Genomic DNA, 21,775 nt, shown 5'->3' on the forward strand with positions numbered 1-21,775 from the left:
TCATGCACCACATAACAGTGTTTCAGTCAACCATGGACCGCATATGGGACTATGGTGTTCCCATAAGATTATAATGTTGTATTTTTATTTTACCCTTTCTATGTTTAGATACCCAAATATTTAATATTGTGATACAATTGTTTGCACTATTCAGTACAGTAACCTGCTGTACAAGTTCGTAGCCTAGGAGCAATAGGCTATACCATAAAGCCTAGGTGTGTAGTGGGCTATACCATCAAGGTTTAGTCTAACTACACTCTGATATTCGCACAATGACAAAACTGCCTAATGACGCATCACTCAGAACATATCCCTATTGTCAAGTGACACATGACTATAATTTTGAAACATAAATGGTGATCATATTTGGCACATCGGTCTACCTAGTTGTGTGCTGTAGCTGGCTCTCAGGCCTGTAAGAGGCAACTCCACGTTCAGTGATATCACACTGGTTGCTTGAAAATGACCATCGAAGTTGGCAGATGCTGCAAATCAGGGCTTCCCTTGACCCAGAGAGCCAGTTGTTGAACTTTTACCAGCACACCACTGTCTGTATTTTCCTTTTTTCATTTACATTATTTTTTTGAATGACTGTTTATTTGGTAATTTGGATGTACCATAATTTATTTAAACAATCCCCTATTATTGACCTGTTATTTCTTTAGGATGTTATTTCTCAAAATAGAATTGCTGAATCAAATGGAATATACATTTAAATTTTTTATAAGTTTTACAAGATTGTGTACTAGTAAGGTTATACCAGTTTACCAACAGTGAGGATGTTTCCCAGTGCCCCACCCAGCACTTATTTTTATATTTAGAATCTTCATACATATATTTTTTTAAATTGTTTTTTTATTCTTAAAAGTTTTTAATGGTTCGAGGCTGGGCGTAGTGGCTCACGCCTGTGATCCCAGCACTTTGGGAGGCTGAGGTGGGCGGATCACATGGTCAGGAGATCGAGACCATCCTGGCTAACACGGTGAAAATCCATCTCTACTAAAAATACAAAAAATTAGCTGGGCATGGTGGCGGGTGCCTGTAGTCCCAGCTACTCTGGGAAGCAGGAGAATGGCATGAACCTAGGAGGCGGAGCTTGCAGTGAGCCAGAATCGTGCCACTGCACTCCAGCCTGGGCGACAGAGCAAGACTCTGTCTCAAAAAAAAAAAAGTTTTTACTGGTTCGAAACCCAAAAGCTACAAAAGTATATGGGAAAAGTCTCTCTTCTATCACTGCCTGTGCTTCCCAGCTTCCCAGTGCCCCTCTATAAAATTCCAAGTAAAATTCCAAGGGTTACTTGGAATTTTATAAGGAATTTGTATATCCTCTTTCAGTGGTATTCATGCGTGTACAAACAAGTATATTCCTTTGCTCCCTCTTTCTTTTACTCACTTGGTAGCTCCCACACACACTTCCCCACCTTGCTCTTGTCATTTAATGATATATTGGAGATCAATACCAAAAGAGAAAACTCTTCCTCAGTATCTTTTCACGCCCTCATGGTATTCCATTGAGTGGATAAATCATACTGCTTCTAATATTTTACTATTGGTATATGATATATGTACAATACTTGAACATACATCATTTCACATATATATATGAATATATAGCATACATTTTTAAAATAGTTGCTTAATCAAAGGGCATAACTTTGATAGATATTGCCAAATAGTCTTTTATAGAGGTTTATGAATTTACCTCTCCATCGCCAATATATGAGAGTATTCGTCCACACATTTGCTAATGCAATATACTGTCAGACTTTCAGATCTTACCTATTTGATAGGTTGAAAAGTAGAACCAGCATATAATTAACTATGAGTCTGAGCTCTAGATCTGTCTTTTGTTTTCTGTAAATTGTTGATATATTTTGCCTGTTTTTCTTCGGGTCATGGGCTTTTTTAGTTGTAGGAGTTTATTATTCATTAACGAAATTAGCCCTTTTATCTGCCATATAATTTGCAACAATTTTATATCAGCTTTTTAATTGTATTTTGGCTGCTGTTAACAATAGTTATGGCCATGCAGAAATGTGGGATTTTATCTGGCATAGTTGTTTCTTTCTTTCTTTTTTTTTTTTTTTTTTTTTTTGAGACAGAGCCTAGCTCTGTCGCCCAGGCTGGAGTGCAGTGGCATGATCTCAGCTCCCTGCAACCTCTGCCTCCCAGGTTCAAACAATTCTCCTGTCTCAGCCTCCCAACTAGCTGGGACTACAGGCGCCCACCATCACACCTGGCTAAATTTTGTATTTTTAGTAGAGACAGGGTTTCACCATATTGGTCAGGCTGGTCTCGAACTCCTGACATGAGGGGATCTGCCTGCCTCGGCCTCCCAAAGCACTGGGATTACAGATGGGAGCTACTGCGCTTGGCTCACTTGTCTCTTTTTGATGGCTTCTAAGTTTTGTGTCATTGTTAGAAAGTAACTCCTCATCTCTCTCCCCGAAATAAAAGCTTTCATCTACAACTTTAACTTTATGGGGTTTTTTGTTGTTAATTTTTTTCTTACGTTTGAATTTTTGTTTTTTTGTTTTTATTTAATTATTTATTTCCTTTGAGATGGGATCTTGCCGTGTTGCCCGGGCTGGAGTGCAGTGGCGCCATGCAGCCTCTGCCTCCTGGGCTCAAGCGAGCCACCTGCCTCAGCCTCCCTAAGTGCTGGGATTACAGGCCTGAGCCACTGCGCCTGGCCTGAAGTTTTGATCTTTTAGAAATTCATCTAGGTATGAAATATGGTATGACTTCACAGCTGTTTTTTTCTAGAAGCGTGTCCAGAATCCATTTATTGAATAAACATATTTTTTCTGAATGGTTTGAAATGTCACTCACTTAAGTACTGCTTATATTAAACACTGTATTCCATAATTACAGAGCTTTAATTATTATAGCTTAATGATGTATTTTTCTTCTCTTTCGGGACTTTCCTGTTTGTTCTTGTTTGTTTTTCCCTATAAACTTTAAAATCAACTTGTCTAATTCTCATATAACTCTTGGTATTTTTATTGGAATTTTGGAATTTGATAACTAAATCAAGGAGAATCTCCTTTCTTATGATAAATTATTTCTAACTAAAAACATGTTTGAAGTGGGGTGTGTTTTAAAACATCTTCAAATAGATCATTTTTCGTATTAAATTTATTCTTAGGTGTTTTGTCTCTTTTGTTATAGTTTGTATTAGTATGCTAGGGCTACCATAATGAGAGACCACAGACTGGGTAGCTTAAACAACAGAAACTAATTTTCTCACAGTTCTAGAAGCTGCAAGTCCAAGATGAAGGTGCTGGCAGGTTTGGTTTCCTCTCAAGTCTCTCTCCTTGGCTTGTAGACGGGAGCCTGCTTGCTGTGTCCTCACATGGTCTTTCTCTGTGTGTACACATCCCTGGTGTCTTTATGTCCAAATTTCCTCCCCTTATAAGGATATCAGCCAGATTGGGTTAGGATCTACCCACATAACCTTAATTCCCTCTTTGAAGGCCCCACCTCCAAATACAGTCACATTCTGAAGTACTGGGAGTTAGGGCTTCAACATATGAATTTGGATAGAGGAGACAGTTTAGCCCATAACAATGGTAAATGAAAAATTTTCTTTCTTATATCTACTAATTGGTATTTATATATGTGAAAGTTATTTGTGTATTTTATTTCATACCTAGCCACCCCGCTTATAATTTATAATAGTTTTTACTTTATTCTCTTAGTTTTTCCAGGTATAAAATTATATTATTTATAAATAACGATCACATTGCCTCCTCCTTTCTAGTTTTTATAACCTTTATTTCTTTTATCTAATTGCAGTCTAGAGCTGTTGAAATGGTTAACTAAGAGTGGTGGCAGTAGATACTCTTCTTGTATCCCATATTTTAATGAAAATATTTCTGGTGACTTTTGGTGTTTCTATTAAGCATGATGTTTGCTTTTGGATTGTGATATAGATATATAGCGTCTTTAAGGACTCCATCTATTTGTATTTTATTATAGTTCTTAAAAATCAAGAGTGAATACTTTTATCAAATACCTTTGTGGCATTTATGAAGATGATCATATATTTTCCCTTTGATCTAATAATATGTTGAATTTATAAATAAATTTACTGATATTGAACCATGCTTGCATTCCCCTGTTTGGTCCTGGCCTATTCTTTTAATTTGCTGTTGAATTCTGTTTGCATACAAATTCCTAAATGAGAAATAAATAGTTTCTTTATGGAGCCTTTTTTAAGTACGATTTTATTCTTGCTTTATATCAATAATTTTAATAGCTTTCTTTTTGTGTGTTTTCAGACAATTTGAAATTATGTGTTCTTTAATGGTTTATTAGCATTTTCCTATGAAACTCATGGGTCTAGTGCTTTCTGAGAGGAGGTGGCTCTTTGACAACTTTATTTCTTCTATAATATATCTGTTTAAATTTTTTTATTTCCTCTGGAGTCAATTTTGTTAAATTACATTTTCCTATCATTTGTTTCCATTGGTTTTCAAGTCTGTTTGCATGGAATTGAGCAAAGTAGTCTTTTTAAGATTATTTAATTTTTCTCTATTTGCATCTGTTTATTATCGTTTCTGTGTCTGTGTATTTGCTGTTTTCTTCCCTTTGTTGTTTTGATTAGACTGGAGTCTGGCCTGTTCCTTTTTCAGTAACCAACTTTGGGTTATTCTGCTATTTTTTGTCTTAACAAATACTTTATTTCTTCTTTTATCTTTTTTTTTTTTTTTTTTTTTTTGGAGACAGAGTCTTACTCTGTTGTCCAAGCTGGAGTGCACAGTAGCACAATCTTGACTCACTGCAACCTCCACCTCCCCGGTTCAACTGATTCTCCTGTCTCAGCCTCCCGAGTACCTGGGAATACAGGTGCCTGCTACCACGCCCGGCTAATTTTTGTATTTTTAATAGAAATGGGGTTTCGCCATGTTGGCCAGGCTGGTCTTGAACCCCTGACCTCAGGTGATCTGCCTGCCTCAGCCTCCCAAAGTGCTGGGATTACAGCCACCACACCCAGTCTATTCTTCATTTTCTTTTCCTTAGGTTTGCTTTATTGATTGATAATACAATTGATATTTCTAGTTAGTCATTATTCTATTGATTTGATTTAAGGCTTTTTGTTCTATAGAAGTTTTAAATTTTTAATAGTCAAAACTATCAGTCTTTTCCTTTTATTGCATCTTATTTTCACATTACTCTTTTAAAAAGTTCATCTACATCACCACCACCCTTCCCCCGCCATTGTACAAATGCTCTTCATTCTTTCGTATTTTAGAAGATGACTAATGTCAGCCAAATGTCTATCATCATATCTATCTAGATAGATAGATATGTCTCAATGTATAGAGTATAAATTTATTGTCAAATTTTCAGGAGTGTGTTTTTTCCACATAATAAGAAAATTACCTATAAAACCTTATAAGTGAGAACATCAAATTTGTAGAATTATTTTACTCTTACTTTATTTAAAAGATTTTGGGCCGGGTGCAGTGGCTCATGCCTGTAATCCCAGCACTTTGGGAGGCTGAGGCAGCAGATCACCTGCAGCCTGACCGACATGGTGAAACCCCCTCTCTACTAAAAATGCAAAAATTACCTGGGCATGTTAGCACATGCCTGTAATCCTAGTTACTTGTGAGGCTGAGGCAGGAGAATTGCTTGAACGTGGGAGGCAGAGGTTGCAGTGAGCCAAGATCACACCATTGCACTCTAGCCTAGGTGACAAGAGCAAAACTCAGTCTCAAAAAAAAAAAAAAAGAAAAGAAAAAGAAGAAAAAGATTTCATAATGGCCTTTAATAGAAAGTTATTTTTATATATTTAAGATGCTTTTTTTTCTGTTCTTCCAGGTTACTCAAATGAGTCGTCCAGACTTGATTCTCTTTCTGATGAAATACTTGATGGCTCTCATAGTTGGCATTCCCTCTGTATTTTGGGTTGGAAGCAAAAAGACATGCTTTGAATGGGCCAGTTTTTTTCATGGTCGTAGGAAAAAAGAGTAAGTTGAAATAAATTATCACAGTGTTCACAAACCTCACATTTACGTAATTTTTTTTTGTGTTGCTTGTGTTAAAATGATTTGGATTTGGAGAATTATTCAAACAAGACTATAACATTTTCAGCAGTATCCAGTTATGATTGGCATAGTAGCATGTCTTAATTTAAAACTAAAAACTTATTTTGAGAAGATGGCCAAGTAGTCCCGAAGATGACCAAGCCTCCTGTACTAATTCAGAGTACTTGAAGGAAGTCCAATCTTTGTGAAAAAAATTCAAATTGTAATTTTCTTAAAAGCAAATTAATGCTTTTCTCTACATTCTTATCCGATCTTCCTGATATTCCTTTGAAGGTTGACATATATTCTTATCTCTCTTTTACAAATGAGAAAACCAAGATCGTGGTTAAGTGCTTGGCCAAAGTCACACAGGTATTTACTGATAAGAGCTAGATAAACTTCTGTCTCCAGTTGTCCATCATTCTTCCAAGTGTACCAAAAGTGACATAAAGAAATATTCTTATTCCATTATAATATAGTACATGTTAAAGCCAAATAGAAAAATGATATTAGTAGATTAATTGAAATGTGTTAGAGGTTGTTTAATTCATAGTTGGCCATACTGCATATTACAGTGTGATTTGAGGGCATATTTAAGGAATCTTTAAATGTTTGTACCTTAGTTTGTAAAACAAAACAACACCCTTCAGTTTTCACAGTGGAACAAATGATTTCAGACTCTACTTAGTTTTAAGTCTCATAGGTATCTCTATCTGAGTTATCACAAACTCTGAGTTAGTGGATTGTATATTTCTTATGATTTTACTTAACCTAGGATCCATGAAAGAATGATTTTTTTGTGGGGTAGTCTGTAAATATTTTAAAATTGTATGTAGAATGTGCCTAGTATTGGTTAATGTCATTTTCTCATATGATACAATTTGAAGTTACTTTAGTTTCTGCCTCACTAATAAAGTTTATATTCACTAAAATACCAGTAATTAACAATTTCTGTTACACAAATTATATTAACATCACAGTTTAATATACAGTCAGCCTTTTGTATCTGGGGGTTCCATATCAGTGGATTCAACCAACAATGGATCAAAAATATTTGGGAAAAAAAAATTCAAGAAAATTCCAAAAAGCAAAACTTGAATTTGCTGCATGCTGAGCACTACACTGAATCTATGCAAATCAAGTGAGGTACTGTAAGTAATCTAGAGGTGATTTAAAGTATACAAGAGGTTGTATGCAAATACTACGCCATTTTATATAAGGACTTGAGCATCCTCGAATTTTGGTACCTACAGGGGGTCTTGGAACCACTCTCTTGAGGAAATTGAGGGATGACTGTATACATTTCTTATTCTGATATCTGAGACTGCTACTAGTGATATCAGATCATGCATTTCTCCTTTAAATATAATTTCGTAGAGCAGAGAAGGAAAGAAGGGGATGAGCTCACTCAATAGCAACCAAAAACATTTATCTTCTAGGCATATTCATTCTTTGAACAACGAGAACACTTGGACACAGGAAGGGGAACATTACACACTGGGGCCTGTTGTGGGGAGGGGGTAGGGGGGAGGGATAGCATTAGGAGATATACCTAATGTAAATGACGAGTTAATGGGTACAGCACACCAACATGGCACAGGTATACGTATGTAACAAACCTGCATGTTGTGCACATGTACCCTAAAACTTAAAGTATAATAAAAAAAACAAAAAAAAGAAAGTCTTGTTGAATGCTTACTATGTGCCACCAACTACTTTTGGATACCAGTGATTTGATAGCAAACAGAACAGGCCAAGACCCTGCTCTCTTAGAGTTTCCTCCCTTTTGGGATTTACTGTGATTTATTTGTATATTCTTTGGAAAACTGTATTGTAATCACAGTAAAACACGATGCTGAGGAAAGGACTTGAATTAAACATTCCTGGACACCTCTGGGCCATATATAAATAATTCTGTAATAGAGTTGCATTAGAAATTTCAGATAGAGCTAAACTGAAGCTTTCCTCAGAGAGATTTATCCTGGATAGTTTGCGGGGATACTGGTTGGGCCCAAATCCTTTTGAAACTGGTTAAAACTCTCGGGCCCTTCCATTTGGTTTTCTGCAGCTGTGGATTTCCAACCAACAGTCCTTGTCATCTTCCAAGCCAGAATGTGCTCTGAGCTGGAGTGGCAGCCCCTTATTCTGGCATTCAAGAGTGTGGGCACCCTTTGGCTATTTCTAGCATTTGTCTGGTTAGCCTTTGGGAAACGACTATAAGATAATCATAATAATGGGTACTAATTTATTGGGCATATTTAATACTCAAAGACTGTTCTAAGCACTTTACACATTAAATCATTTAATGCTGTAAACAGCCTTGTGAGGGAGGACATCATTTTACAGATAAGGAAACTGAGGCATAGAACCAAGATTTCATAACAAGTGATTGCTGACATATAGATTCAAACCCAAACAGTCTGACTCCAGAGCTTTGCTTTTAACTGCTTTGTTATACTATGCTGTAGACTCGTTTCTAACATTGTGCTAATCAAATTAATGTTCTCCCCTTAAGTGAAGCCAGATTTAAGACCATACTTATGCTAATAATTCTGACATAGATTTAAATATTTTTAGAAATCCTCTTTTGGATTACCTGGGTCATTTCACTTAATTTCTCTGGACATTATCTGTAAAATGAGGGGACAAACCTTCACCATTTGAACGTGAGTTAAACTTTTGGGACAACTAGAAGTCAGTTTTAACCAAGTTTAGAAAATAAAGTCAACAACCAAGAATGACTTGGTAGGATGTATGTATATATGTGAATAAGGTCATTGATGACAGAGGAACGAATCCAGATTTTTTTTTCCCACTATTTTTGACTTGTTCTTTTTTCTGTCATGTTTTTGACACTTTGTTTTCCAGATATAGATAAACACTGTTTTATCATCACCTTGTAATTAGCCTCTAAGACTTTAAACTTAAGTTTGATCCTTGACTGTTGGTTTTGTTGTGTGATTTTTTGAAAGTTCTTTAATCTCTTAAAACTTTAGTTTCTTTGTCTATGAAATGGGGATTATAATGTCTGTTATTAATAGATATCCAATATTCCCTTAGAAATACACTCTTAGGACATGAATCTCTGTAATGATGACATTATTAAGGGGATTCAAAGAAGAATATATATAAAGTACTCGATAAATACTAGACTTCCTTCAGCCCACCTACCCCAACATGAAAAACAACAGCAATAATGACAATCCTTTTGTAATGTGAAAATTTATAATATATGTAATTTCTCAATATATGATCCTGTCTTTACATGCTGGAGTTTTATTTTTGAAGTAAAATTGATGATCTGATTTTAACTTTATGATTTTTCATAGTAAGTCCTTTATTTACATAATCCAAGACACTAACCTTTACAACTGTTTAGCTCATGTATTAATTACTGCCTTGTTCATCATCATAAGCCATCTTTCTACTTAATCCTTTGATAGCAGTTAGAATTTTTTGTTTTTGACAATAATTTTTCCCCTAAATGTTTCCCTTTAAGCTTCTAATATGTCTGAGACTTAATTGTAACTTTAATTTTTCATTTTGTTTTATTCTAATTATGACTGCTCATGTTTATTCCAGCACTAGACAACTGCTTCTGCATAAAATCAACTCGTACACTAAAACAACTGCTCTTACAACTTAAATGTTGTATCCATGCTACAGTGAAGCCTCTACTAGTTATATAAACCATGCAAGAAAACAATTTTTCTATTTTAGAGTTATATCTTCATAATAGTTCAGTATCTTGAGAATGACAAATTTCTTTGGCTGAAAGGGACCTTTTAGAAATGATGAAATTGTATACCTTCATTTTATAGATGAAGAAATGAAAGGAAGAGGAGATAATGACATGCTTAAGATCACGTTTTTGTTGATAAAGTTGGAACTAAAATCCTGATTTCCTTATTCTAACACAGGCCTTTTTCCATCATACTTAACCTTAGGGGACAGATTGACATGGATTGTTGTTATAGTCTTTCCTCTGTCAACAATGTTTCTTCATATCAGTCCTATAGATCTAATTTGGCGAGCAATTAATTTCAAGAATAATATCAGTGTTGCACAGAAGTATTGCTTATTGGTCTGTGGGAAGATTGGTATGTATGTTAAACTTACTATTTTGTTGTCTAGGATAGTGAATGAGAGCCGACAGGTACTCCAGGAACCTGATTTTGCTCAGTCTCTCCTGAGGGACCCAAATACTCCTATCATAAGAAAGTCAAGGGGAACTTCCACTCAAGGAACATCCACCCATGCTTCTTCAACTCAGCTGGCTATGGTGGATGATCAAAGAAGCAAAGCAGGGAGCGTCCACAGCAAAGTGAGCAGCTACCACGGCAGCCTCCACAGATCACGTGATGGCAGGTGAGTTTTGTTAGTAGTGTAGTTTATTTCATAAGCTGAATTATGGTCATACAGCTTAAGAAAGAAGAGCAGCCAATTCTGAAATAGAAGTTGAACATAATTAAGCCTTTGAACTTTGCAGATAGAGTTGTCCAGACTATGGTCAGACTTAAAGTCAGTCAGAGTTGTTTAGATTTGATGCGGTAAGCAATATGGGAGTTATTGCAGGGGATTGAGCAGGGAGAACACTGGGTAAAAGTGGTTATTTTAGTAAGACTAATTTAGTAAACAATTATGGAACACCTACTACATCTGGCACTGTGCTAGGCCCTAAGAATACAAAGATGACTTAGGCATGATCTTTGCTCTTAATAAGCTCACAGTCTATTTAGAAAGAAGTGTAGTCAGTTTGTGGTTTAGAACATGGATCTAGAATGATAAGCCTCAGTTTCCTTATTTATAAAATGAAAATAGTAATATCTGCCTCTTTAATAATGTTGTACAAATTAAATGACATAGCCTACCTAATTCCTTGGAACAGTGCCTGCCTCAGCGAGTACCTCATATCAGCTTTTATTACTATTGTAATTGACAAAGCAACATATAAGTATGATAGTATAGTTCAGGAGTTAGCAAACGTTTTCCGTAAAGAGTCAGATAGTAAATATTTTAGGCCTTATGAGCCATATGGTCTCCATTGCAACTATTTGAGTCTGCTGTTGTAGCATGAAAGCAGTCGTAGACAATATGTAGTCAAATAGAAGTAACTGCATTCCAATAAAACTTTATTTGCAAAAATAGGATTTGGCCAGCAGGCCTTAGTTTGCCAACCCCTGTTTACTAGGTACAGTAGTAGCATAGAGGAAGGAGTGATTAATTCTGGTGGCTGGGGAGAGGTTGGTTTCACAGAGAAAATGTTTGAGAGAAGCCTGGCTGTGCGTTTCTTGTTAAATTTGAAAAATGAGACACTAGAATTAGAAACTGCTTGGGATTTTTTCAGTAATTTATTTGAGAGGTGATAAAGGCTTTTAGGAGAATGGTGGCAGTGGGAGGAGAGGAAGAGCTGACCTGAAAGATATTTAGAAAGAAGAAATGATGTAGCCAGATGTGGTGGCAGGCGTCTATAATCCCAGCTACTCAGGAGGCTGAGGCAGAAGAATCACTTGAACCCCGGGAGGTGGAGGTTGGAGTGAGCTGACATCATGCCACTGCACTCCAGCCTGGGCAACAAGAGCAAAACTCTGTCTCAAAAAAAAAAAAAAAAGAAGAAGAAAGAAGAAATGATAGAGATTGGTAAGAAATTAATATTAGCAGCTAGAGAAAAGGAATGTGCTAAAGACTTTTTTGGGGTTTTTTTGTTTGTTTGTTTTAAGATTTCTAGTTTGGGAAACTGAAAGAATGGAAATTATAATACCTGAAACTGACAGGATTCTGTGTTCACTTGAAAACATCTGTTTCCACAGCTGTTTCTGTCCCGTCAGTCTCAGTCTTCTCCCTGTCCTCCTAGTGTAGGATCTGATTCTGTGTACTTTCCTTTTTTAATCTTCTGTTTTTTCCTCTTAACTTGTTTTCTTTTACTTTCTGTTGGTCAGCTACCCTGCGTTTAAAAGAGCAGCAGTCTTTCTTTGATGCTGATTTATCTTGTATCCATTTTCTTTTCCTTTCCTGGCTAAATTTTGGAAATAACTATTTTGAATATTTTTCTTCCTAATCCATCCTTTATGCCTTGAAAGTGTAGTCTTTTTCTCCTCTCTACCTGCCTGAACTGTACCGTCTAACATCACCAGTGACTTCATTTTAACCACAAGGATCCTTTCTCCTTCCTTCCTCCTTTTGTTCCACTTAGCGCTCCTATATGAGAAGCATTCTTCTAAGTGCTGGGGATACAGAGAAGGAAGACAAAAGAGTAAACAGTCAATTACAAGACACTTCAGTAGGTATAGTAAAAATGTATACAGGGTGCATTGGGATATCAGAGAAGAAAACCATTTAATAAATCATAGAAAGTGAAAGCTTCGCAAGAGATGTCTCTTCTACTTTCAATAGGATTCAGAGGAGGCAGTTGGGAGTTAAAGACAAGGAAACAGCACATGCAGAGGCAACGAAGACAGGCAGGTAGTTAGGTACGTGGGTATGGCTAGAGCATAGACTGCATGTTTCGGCAACTGACGGAGAGGAATTCATACTGAGGAGTTTGCATTTTTCCCTGACAGCAGTGAGAAACTATCATAGGACTTCAGGCATTGAAGTGAGAAAATCAGATTTGTATTTTAGAAAAATCACTTGGCAATAGCATCGGAATGAAGAAAATTGTGAGTAAGACTAGTTAGGAAGTTTCTACAGTAATTTAGGGGTCCCAGCTAAAAATACTGATAAGGAGGGAGGGAATCAGAATTCTTTTAACATATATTTATCAGTCACCACCCTCCATGAACTCAGCTTTATTTGACGTTATCGGCCTTATCCTTTCTTTATTTCTTTTATTTATTTATTTATTTATTTATTTTTTTTTTGAGGCCGAGACTCACTTTGTTGCCCAGGCTGGAGTGTAGTGGTACTATCTCAGCTGACTGCAACCTCTGCCTGCCAGGTTCCAGCGATTCTCATGCCTCAGCCCCCTGAGTAGCTAGAATTACAGGTGTGTGCCACCACACTCAGCTAATTTTTTTTTATTTTTATTAGAGACGGGATTTTGACACATTGGTCAGGCTGGTCTCGAACTCATGGCCTCAAGTGATCTCCCCATCTCAGCCTCCCAAAGAGCTGGCACAGGCATGAGCCACCATGTCCGGCCTGGCCTTATCCTTTCAATGATGAATGAATAATTATTTATAGTATATCTATGCATGTGACATACTGTGTATAAAGATGTATATGGAAGGAAAGTAAGATGTAATTTATGCATTCTAGGAGCATATAACCTTATAGGAAAGATAAGATGTGTATGGAAGAAAAGTAACATGTAATTTATGCATTCTAGGAGCATATAACCTTATAGGAAAGATAAGACATATATATATGAACCAATTAAATAATAGCACAAGCCAGGATATAATTAAGACAGTGAGTGTTAAAGATAATAGATGTAGAACTGCAGGAAAGAGAAAGGTCAGATTGGTTCATGAAAATATCTTAGAGGAGATAAGTAGGGTGAATGAACAGTAAAAGATGAGTTTATATTAAGTAGAGAATTTCTGAGGGCAGTTAAAAATAGATCTCAGCCACTCTCATCTGAACAGAGCTGTAGCTTAGATAAGAAAGTTTACAATCATCAATATGAGGTAGTTGGCAATTAAAATTGTGAGCTAGAATCCCTTGAGTCACTATTAAAAAAAGAACAACAGGCCAAAAACAAGACCTTGGGAAATATTCACAGTAATAATAATACAGGAAGAACAACAATGGGCATGTGAGTCAGAGAAATTGCTTATCATTCTTTTTGTTATGATCTATTTTCTGTATAATTGTCTTTCCTCAGCTAAGTTTGCAACTTCTAGAGAATAAGAACTAAGTGACACCACATTCCTTCACAGTATCTAGCACAGTGCTAGGCATGTATATAGTAGGGAATGTACACATCTATCAAATAAATAATGACCTTAGAAATAATGTGGATTTTTCCCAGAAATTCAGGAGCCAGAATGACAGTGGCACCCTACTGAAGGTGTTTTGTAATGTGGCGCACGAGTACTCATACTGTAGGACTCTTTGCTGTACCTAGAACTTTAGGGCAGATTTGAGAGATTCCAAGACTATGGTGAACCAGAAGTCTGAACAAGGATTGTCGTAATTTGAAAAGCCATCTCATGGAGATTTCCTTCTGCTTCAGTCAGTTTTTAACTTTGTGTGTCAACACTACGTTTTGGTCATTTTCTAATCATCTCATTGGCTGTGGGATCACACACACACACACACACACACACACACACACATACACACACACACACTTCCCAATACTCACTCTGGCCCAGATTCTTTGCTGGATAATTATTGATCTCTGTGCTATATAAAACAAAATAGGCTGAGGTGAATACACCTACACACATATGTCAGCTTCAAAGAGTAAGTAATTGGTGGTTAGATGAGAGGGTGGGTGAAAAAGGAAGTGAATAAGTAGGTAGGTGGAGGTTTGGGAATGAATGATTAGGTTGGTAAGTGAGTGCCATGACAAGAAAAAGCTAGGGAATAAATAAGGAGGTATTAGTAAAACTACAGTTAATTCAGTTATTTAGATTAGTGATAGCAAAAACTATGGAAACTCAAAAAGAGTCAGTTGTCTTCAAGGCTTTTTTATGTTGACTTTGGAAGGCACCACAGTATCTTTTTGACAATAGCAGCAAATTAACCATCCTAATTGTTTTGTCTAAGCTTATATTAAAATTTATTTACATTTTCACATTGTGTTTTAGAGTCAGTGGTCACAGTGGTTTAAATGACTGTCAAAAAATAAACTTGGTAATTCCTACATATACAGTTGAGATTAAACAGTATATTTAAATTTACTTTTCTATGTAGTTGACTCTTAATTATCCATGGGCAGGTTGTTCATATTCTAAAATGTTTTGTGGATGGCCATATGTGTCACTTAAGGAATTTAGATAAAATTATTCAATATAGTAAATTTTTCTATGAAAAATATATTATTTGAGTTTTTGTAACTCAAAGCTTTATATTTCATTTTAGAAAATGCTCAGCTTGTATTTTTATATAGTGATTTTTAAAAGATAACTTTATATCATTACTAGAAAACTGCATCATATTTTGCTCTTTTCATTTGCCATATTTATTTGAGACAGACGCTTGGGTAGCCATTGAGAGGTGAAAGATCTCCAAATCAGCTGCCAAGTCATATTTGGAAACTTGGAAAAATCTTCTACTCAGTTTTAAGGCAACAGCCATTATGCAAAATAATAATTATTAGACTAGAATAACAAGTCCATTCTGAAATGTTTTCATCTGCAAACATTGTCATTATTTACCAGAACATGCCGAACAATTTTAAAACTGTTTTAGGTCCTAAATATGAAGTTATCTTTTAATGAATGAGAAATAACATTTTACCTATTAACATGAGAAATGTTTAAAATATTTATCTTTTCATATTTAACTTTTCTTTTTTGCTTTACTGAAACAAAAATACATGTTTTTGTTTTTTGAGACAGAGTGTCGCTCTAGTCGTCCAGGCTGTAGCAGTGGTGCGACCTCGGCTCACTGCAACCTCTGCCTCCAAGGTTGAAGGAATTCTCCTGCCTCAACCTCCCAAGTAGCTGGGATTACAGGTGTCCACCACCACGCCCAGCTAATTTTTGTATTTTTAGTAGAGACGGGGTTTCACCATGTTCGCCAGGCTGCTCTTGGACTCCTGACCTCAGGTGATCTGCCCTTCTCAGCCTCCCAAAGTGCTGGGATTACAGGCCAGAGCCACTGCGCCCGGCCAAAATACATGTTTTTTTGAAAAAATAATTTTCAAAGGACTTCTCAAGTTTTAAACTCTGATCTAATGAAAATGTTACTAGAAGATCACCACTGTGGTGTATGAATGTATCTTTAAATTTTATAAATAATTCACACTGAGTCATGAAATTTGTTACAATTATTTTTGTGAAGGAATGGTGGATTAACGCTTTCTGACAGCCAACAGATCTGCAGCTGCTTATGATTAGTTTTTTTGATGACTGTTTAAAAAAAAAAAAAAAACACCTAGCCTGCTATATATTATTTTTAGAAACGTTACTTAAAACTTAATGTTAATTAAAGTTATAGATTATACTAAGGTTTCTTTGAGGTTTATTATCCTAAATCAAATACTTTTACAAAATGGTATATGTATAGGTGTAAGTATAAACAAAAAGTATTTTAAACAAATACTTCTTGAGGCACTAGGGATTAAAGGATAAAATATGGTCCTTACCTTGAAAGAGCACACTATGAAGCCAGAATCATTGATAAATAGCATGCTAGCTCCATAAGCAAAGGCCTAATAAAAAAGTCATAATTGATTTTCCTGACCTTGACTGGCCTAGAGCTAATCTCATTCCTCATGGCAAAGCTTGGTGAGTCAGGACTGCAACAAAAGAAAATTTAACAGCTCCATTGCTGCTTTCCAAGATAAGTGTAGAGAAGGAGACAGCCTGCAGTTAGCAGAGGGAGCCCAGCTCACATACTCCAAGCTGGGTCTAGAGCTGAAGGTACAAAGAATTTACTTTAGCCAGAATATAGGTTACAAAGTGTTAGGACGTAACTTCCAAGCAGATGTAGCTTCCATGAAGGAGCATCTTCACAGCCTGAAGCCCTGATGAGAGGTAATTAAGATAATTTACAGGTAGTTAATTCAGTTGTTAACTGGGCTATCTGGAAAGCAGCTTTCGGCACATACTGTCATCATTGCTTGCCAGTTTATTCATTTATTTTTTTTTTTAGGTTATACCGATTTCACCTCTGATTTCATATTCTCCCTCTTCCAATCAGTCTTTTAATAAAATTTGAGTGTACCCGTCTACTGATCATAGCCACTCTTCTTGGCTGCCAGGGACAATGCCACATTTCTTCTATTTGTTGTTACCCCTCTCCGTGAACCCACCCTGTTCAAAACTCATTTGAATGACAAAGGTATCCATATCTAGTGCAGCTTTAAATCGATCAGCCTTATTTAATCTTAGCTTCTGTCCTTTTGCAGAGAATGAATGGAACCTTAATTCTGAGTGGATTATCTCTTCTCTTTTGTTGGCCATGTCAATAATTCTACAGTGTTAACGAAGTTAAGCAATCAAAAGTTGGTTATTACTTTCTCAGGGTTGGTTTCCTAATAATTTCCCTTACTGAGGCGTTTTTATGAAAATTATTAGTGTTATTAATTTTCTAGTGTGTTCTGTTACCCACTTCAAAATAAACTCTCTCGTGACAGGTACACGCCCTGCAGTTACAGAGGAATGGAGGAGAGACTACCTCATGGCAGCATGTCACGACTAACAGATCACTCCAGGCATAGTAGTTCTCATCGACTCAATGAACAGTCACGACATAGCAGCATCAGAGATCTCAGTAATAATCCCATGACTCACATCACACATGGCACCAGCATGAATCGGGTTATTGAAGAAGATGGAACCAGTGCTTAATTTGTCTTGTCTAAGGTGGAAAACTTGTGCTGTTTAAAAAGATTTTATTCTTTGCCTTTTGCATGACTGATTGCTGTAACTCACTGTTAACATGCTTTCAGTCAACTACAGATTGTGTCCACTGGAAAGGTAAATGTTTGCTTTTTATATTGCATCAAACTTGGAACATCAAGGCATCCAAAACACTAAGAATTCTATCATCACAAAAATAATTCGTCTTTCTAGGTTATGAAGAGATAATTATTTGTCTGGTAAGCATTTTTATAAACCCACTCATTTTATATTTAGAAAAATCCTAAATATGTGGTGACTGCTTTGTAGTGAACTTTCATATGCTGTAAACTAGTTGTGAGATAACATTCTGGTAGCTCAGTTAATAAAACAATTTCAGAATTAAAGAAATTTTCTATGCAAGGTTTACTTCTCAGATGAATAGTAGGACTTTGTAGTTTTATTTACACTAAGTGAAAAAAGAACTGTGTTTTTAAACTGTAGGAGAATTTAATCAGCAAGGGTATTTTAGCTAATAGAATAAAAGTATAACAGAAGAATTTGATTAGTCTATGAAAGGTTCTCTCAGCATTCTATCGAAATAATCTTCATCCAGAGATATTCAGGATTTGGATTAGCAGTGGAATAAAGAGATGGGCATTCTTTCCCCTATAATTGTGCTGTTTTTCTAACTTTTGTAAATATTACTTTTACTGGCTGTGTTTTTATAACTTATCCATATGCATGATGGAAAAATTTTAATTTGTGGCCATCTTTTCCCATGTAATAGTATTGATTCATACAGAACTTAATGTTCAAAATTTGCTTTGTGGAGGCATGTAATAAGATAAACATCATACATTATAAGGTTCTTTGTGGTAACCACACTTACAAAATGGCAAAACATTTTCTCTGTATTCATTGTTGTATTTTTCTATAGTGAGATGTGATCTTGCCAAAGCCACCAGACCTTGGCTTCCAGGCCCTCCTATAGTGAGTTGATTGTCTGCACTTGCCTTGCCCAATAGCCAGTAGGCTACAGCTTTTGCCCCACACCCTTATTTTCAGATTCTGGATCATTCTTGTTTACAACTGAAATATATATAACCTCAGTCCAAAGTGGTGATTGATTTGATATTGGAAAATCACTGTAGCTAAATGAAGCATGATTAGTAGTCTTACTATGAATATCATTTAATCTTAAAAAAAGTAAAAAATGTTTATCTGGTAATGTTTAAATAATTTACAATATAAACTGTAAACCTTATTAGGCATGAAATAATCAGAAGAGAAAGAAAAATGCTGGAACATGCTGGATGTATTATGTAAAATGCATATTTAAACAAGGGTCCTCAACCCTGACTGCAGATAAGAATCACTTGGGTTACTTCAGATGCCTAACACCTTCTCCTCATACAAGTAAGAATTGGTAGCTTTCTTAAAAAGGAAAAAAGCTTTCCAGGTGATTCTAATCTGCAGCCTGGCTTGAAACTCACTACTATAACTTGCCCCTGCTGATCTGATGGCATCATATATCACATGAACATCCACATGGATTCAGTCTTTGGCTTTCATATCATTATCTGATATTCAGTTGTTCTGCATCAGATGCTGAGTTCTGGGCTTCACTCTTAGACTTAGTAAGGCCAAAGTGATAGGACTTTAAAAATCTGTAGTTATAAAAATACTGCAGGTGATTCTTATGCAGATAATCCAAGAATCATACTTTGAAGATTTATTCTAGACTCTGAAGAGGCCTGGCTCTGCCTTCTGCTGTTATAGTTTATGACCTTTAACAATTCAACTTTCCGAGCCTCAGTTCCCTTGTTAGTAAATGAAGATAGAAGATAAATACCTACTCTACCTACCTCACAAAGCTGTCAAATTAAGACCAAGTGAAAAAAAATTCTGTGAAAGCTCTTTGAAAACCATAAAGCATTATGAATGATAAGGGATTAGGTTATTGTGGATTTAAGAGGTGTGAGGACTGCTGTAGTATATTCCTTGATGTGTTGAATTCATGTGTACTTTCTTTCTCACCCTTTAAAACAAAAACTGCCAAGAAGTTAGGTGTTGAAAAAGAATCTTCTCTTCAGGCAGCAAAGTCAGTTTTCTGATAGTAATAATTTGTCTATTATGTTATATATTTCAAAGTACATATATGATAATATGACTTACTCTTCATGGGAGATATTTGAATATTTGGCCCAAAGTGTTTTCAGTTTTTCTCTGTGTTCACTGCCTTGGAACTGGAGTTAATGCTCAAGGCAGGTAGGTCTGAATTCCCTCATAACTGACAATTAATAAACATTTTCTCTGAAAGCCAAACATATAACAACTCATTTATCAATAATTCATGAAGCTTTTGTCTGAGAATCTCTCCTGCAAACAGCATGAGAGAACCAAAACAAACATTCACAAACAAAAATAAGTTAATGTAGAAGGTACCAGTTTGAGCTCGAAGATGTTGTCATTCATTGCCATCTGCATTATATTATCAACTGCCAAAATGTTAATTGGTTTTCTTTTACAAGTGGGCCAAGTATAGACAGTTAAGTGAACATCACTATGAAAATCTTAACTTCGTGCTTCTACATTTTTATATATTCATTTGTATTTTCTCTGTCAAATTAATTGTTGGTATGTATGGGAATACTATAGTGACTTTTCAGTTACTTTCAGTAAGTATCTTAATTTTGTCCCACAAAATTTATGTAATATTGTTAATCCATGGTTTTAAACAACAGTATTTAGTTTGGGCAGCAGTTTCAAGTCTCAACTAGCTTAAACCAATCTGAGTAAGTCTGGACAGTTTTCCTACCATATGTTTAACTTTGATTGGCATATGATAATGTTTAGTGTTTTCTTTTTTCAGTTGACAACTGAGAAAACTATAGTTCTCTCTAAAATGTTAATATATTATCAAAAGCTTTTCAAAAAGTACTTTGATTTCAGCAACATTGTTTTATTCAATAATTAGACAAAAGATCTAAGATAATATTAAACTCAAAACAGTTTGTTTCAAAGAACAATTGGTCAATAACTCAGCTGGCACAGGGCTTCATACAGTTTTTCAATAAATATTTAAATGAACAATTCTTGTCACACAACTTGCTTTTACTCTAGTACTGAGTCTCACATCAAAGAAATTGGAAAGATCTAAATTTAACCAATGTATTTGAAATGAAGTCTCTGCTTTACCAGAATAATATATGGCAGGTAATAAGCATGTAAAATACACTGAATGAAACATATTTTGCATAGATAACAGTCCATGTCACTATTGTAATTAAAGAAATATATGTACAGACATGTACCAATCCTTTTAATTAATTTTAGAAGATAAAGAATGATTCTTAGAAGTGAGTAATTAGACTCCTTTTAGTCTTATGCTGTTAGATCTTTGTGGACCAGTTGGGTAAATTAATCTTCAAATCAACCTTCCTTTTTCTGCTGCTCTTAGAGCAGATTTATAAAAATTCTAAGAATGTGTTCAAATTAGAAAAATTTACTACATTTTAACCTACCTCATCAATTTCTTTGTGATAATAGCTGGAAATAACTCAAATTGTACCCATCTTAGTTTAGGCTATATCTCTGTGAAATGAAAGGAACAACTTAATTTTTTTATATAAATTAGTGAATCATTTGCTGGAGCTTAGAAAATATCAACATACCAAAATTTCATTATGATGATATTTATATTGCTTTTTGACATGCCAAAGGTACATTTACATATTACCATATTTGGATGACTTACGTAGTCTAGTGTAATGAAAATTCCCATGGGATTGGAATTTAACTCATGATGTCAACTGGGCTGGTCATTTAATTTCTCTGAGTCCTTGTTTCTTCAGTGTAAAATGTGGATAAGGTAATTTTTGGTTTTAGCCTCCCTCACTGGATATTGTAAGGATCAAGTGAAATAACATTTATTATAATGCTCTGTAAGCCATAAATTATTCTACTTAAAAAAAATTTTTTTTAGAGACAGGGTCTTGCTCTGTCACACAGGCTGGAGAGCAGTGGCATAATCATAGTCCATTGTAACCTTGAACTCCTAGGCTCAAGCAGTCCTCCAGCTTCAGCCTCCCAAGTAACTAAGACTGTAGGCGTGCACCACTACACCTGGCTAATTTTAATTTTTTTTTTTCTTTTTTTGAGATGGAGTCTGGCTTTGTTGCCCAGGGTGGAGTGCAGTGGCACAATCTTGGCTCACTGCATCCTCCACCTCCTGGGTTCAAGTGATTCTCCTGCCTCAGCCTCCCAAGTAACTGGGACTAC

At 35.6% G+C, this 21,775-nt stretch overlaps 1 protein-coding gene across 3 annotated transcripts in view; it reads left to right on the forward strand.

Moving 5' to 3' along the window:
* Positions 1-18,936, forward strand: part of FZD3 (frizzled class receptor 3) — a 70,336-nt gene extending 51,400 nt beyond the window's left edge. For all 3 annotated transcript variants that reach the window (XM_011983899.1, XM_011983897.1, XM_011983898.1), the window contains 3 exons: positions 5,830-5,978; positions 10,170-10,403; positions 17,287-18,936. In XM_011983899.1, the coding sequence (XP_011839289.1) occupies positions 5,830-5,978; positions 10,170-10,403; positions 17,287-17,500 (597 nt within the window). In that variant the 3' untranslated portion in view covers positions 17,501-18,936. The remainder of the gene's footprint in view (positions 1-5,829; positions 5,979-10,169; positions 10,404-17,286) is intronic.
* Positions 18,937-21,775: the final 2,839 nt, after the last annotated feature.

Source organism: Mandrillus leucophaeus, unplaced genomic scaffold, assembly GCF_000951045.1.
Source record: "Mandrillus leucophaeus isolate KB7577 unplaced genomic scaffold, Mleu.le_1.0 Scaffold256, whole genome shotgun sequence".
Classification (NCBI taxonomy): Eukaryota; Metazoa; Chordata; class Mammalia; order Primates; family Cercopithecidae; genus Mandrillus; species Mandrillus leucophaeus.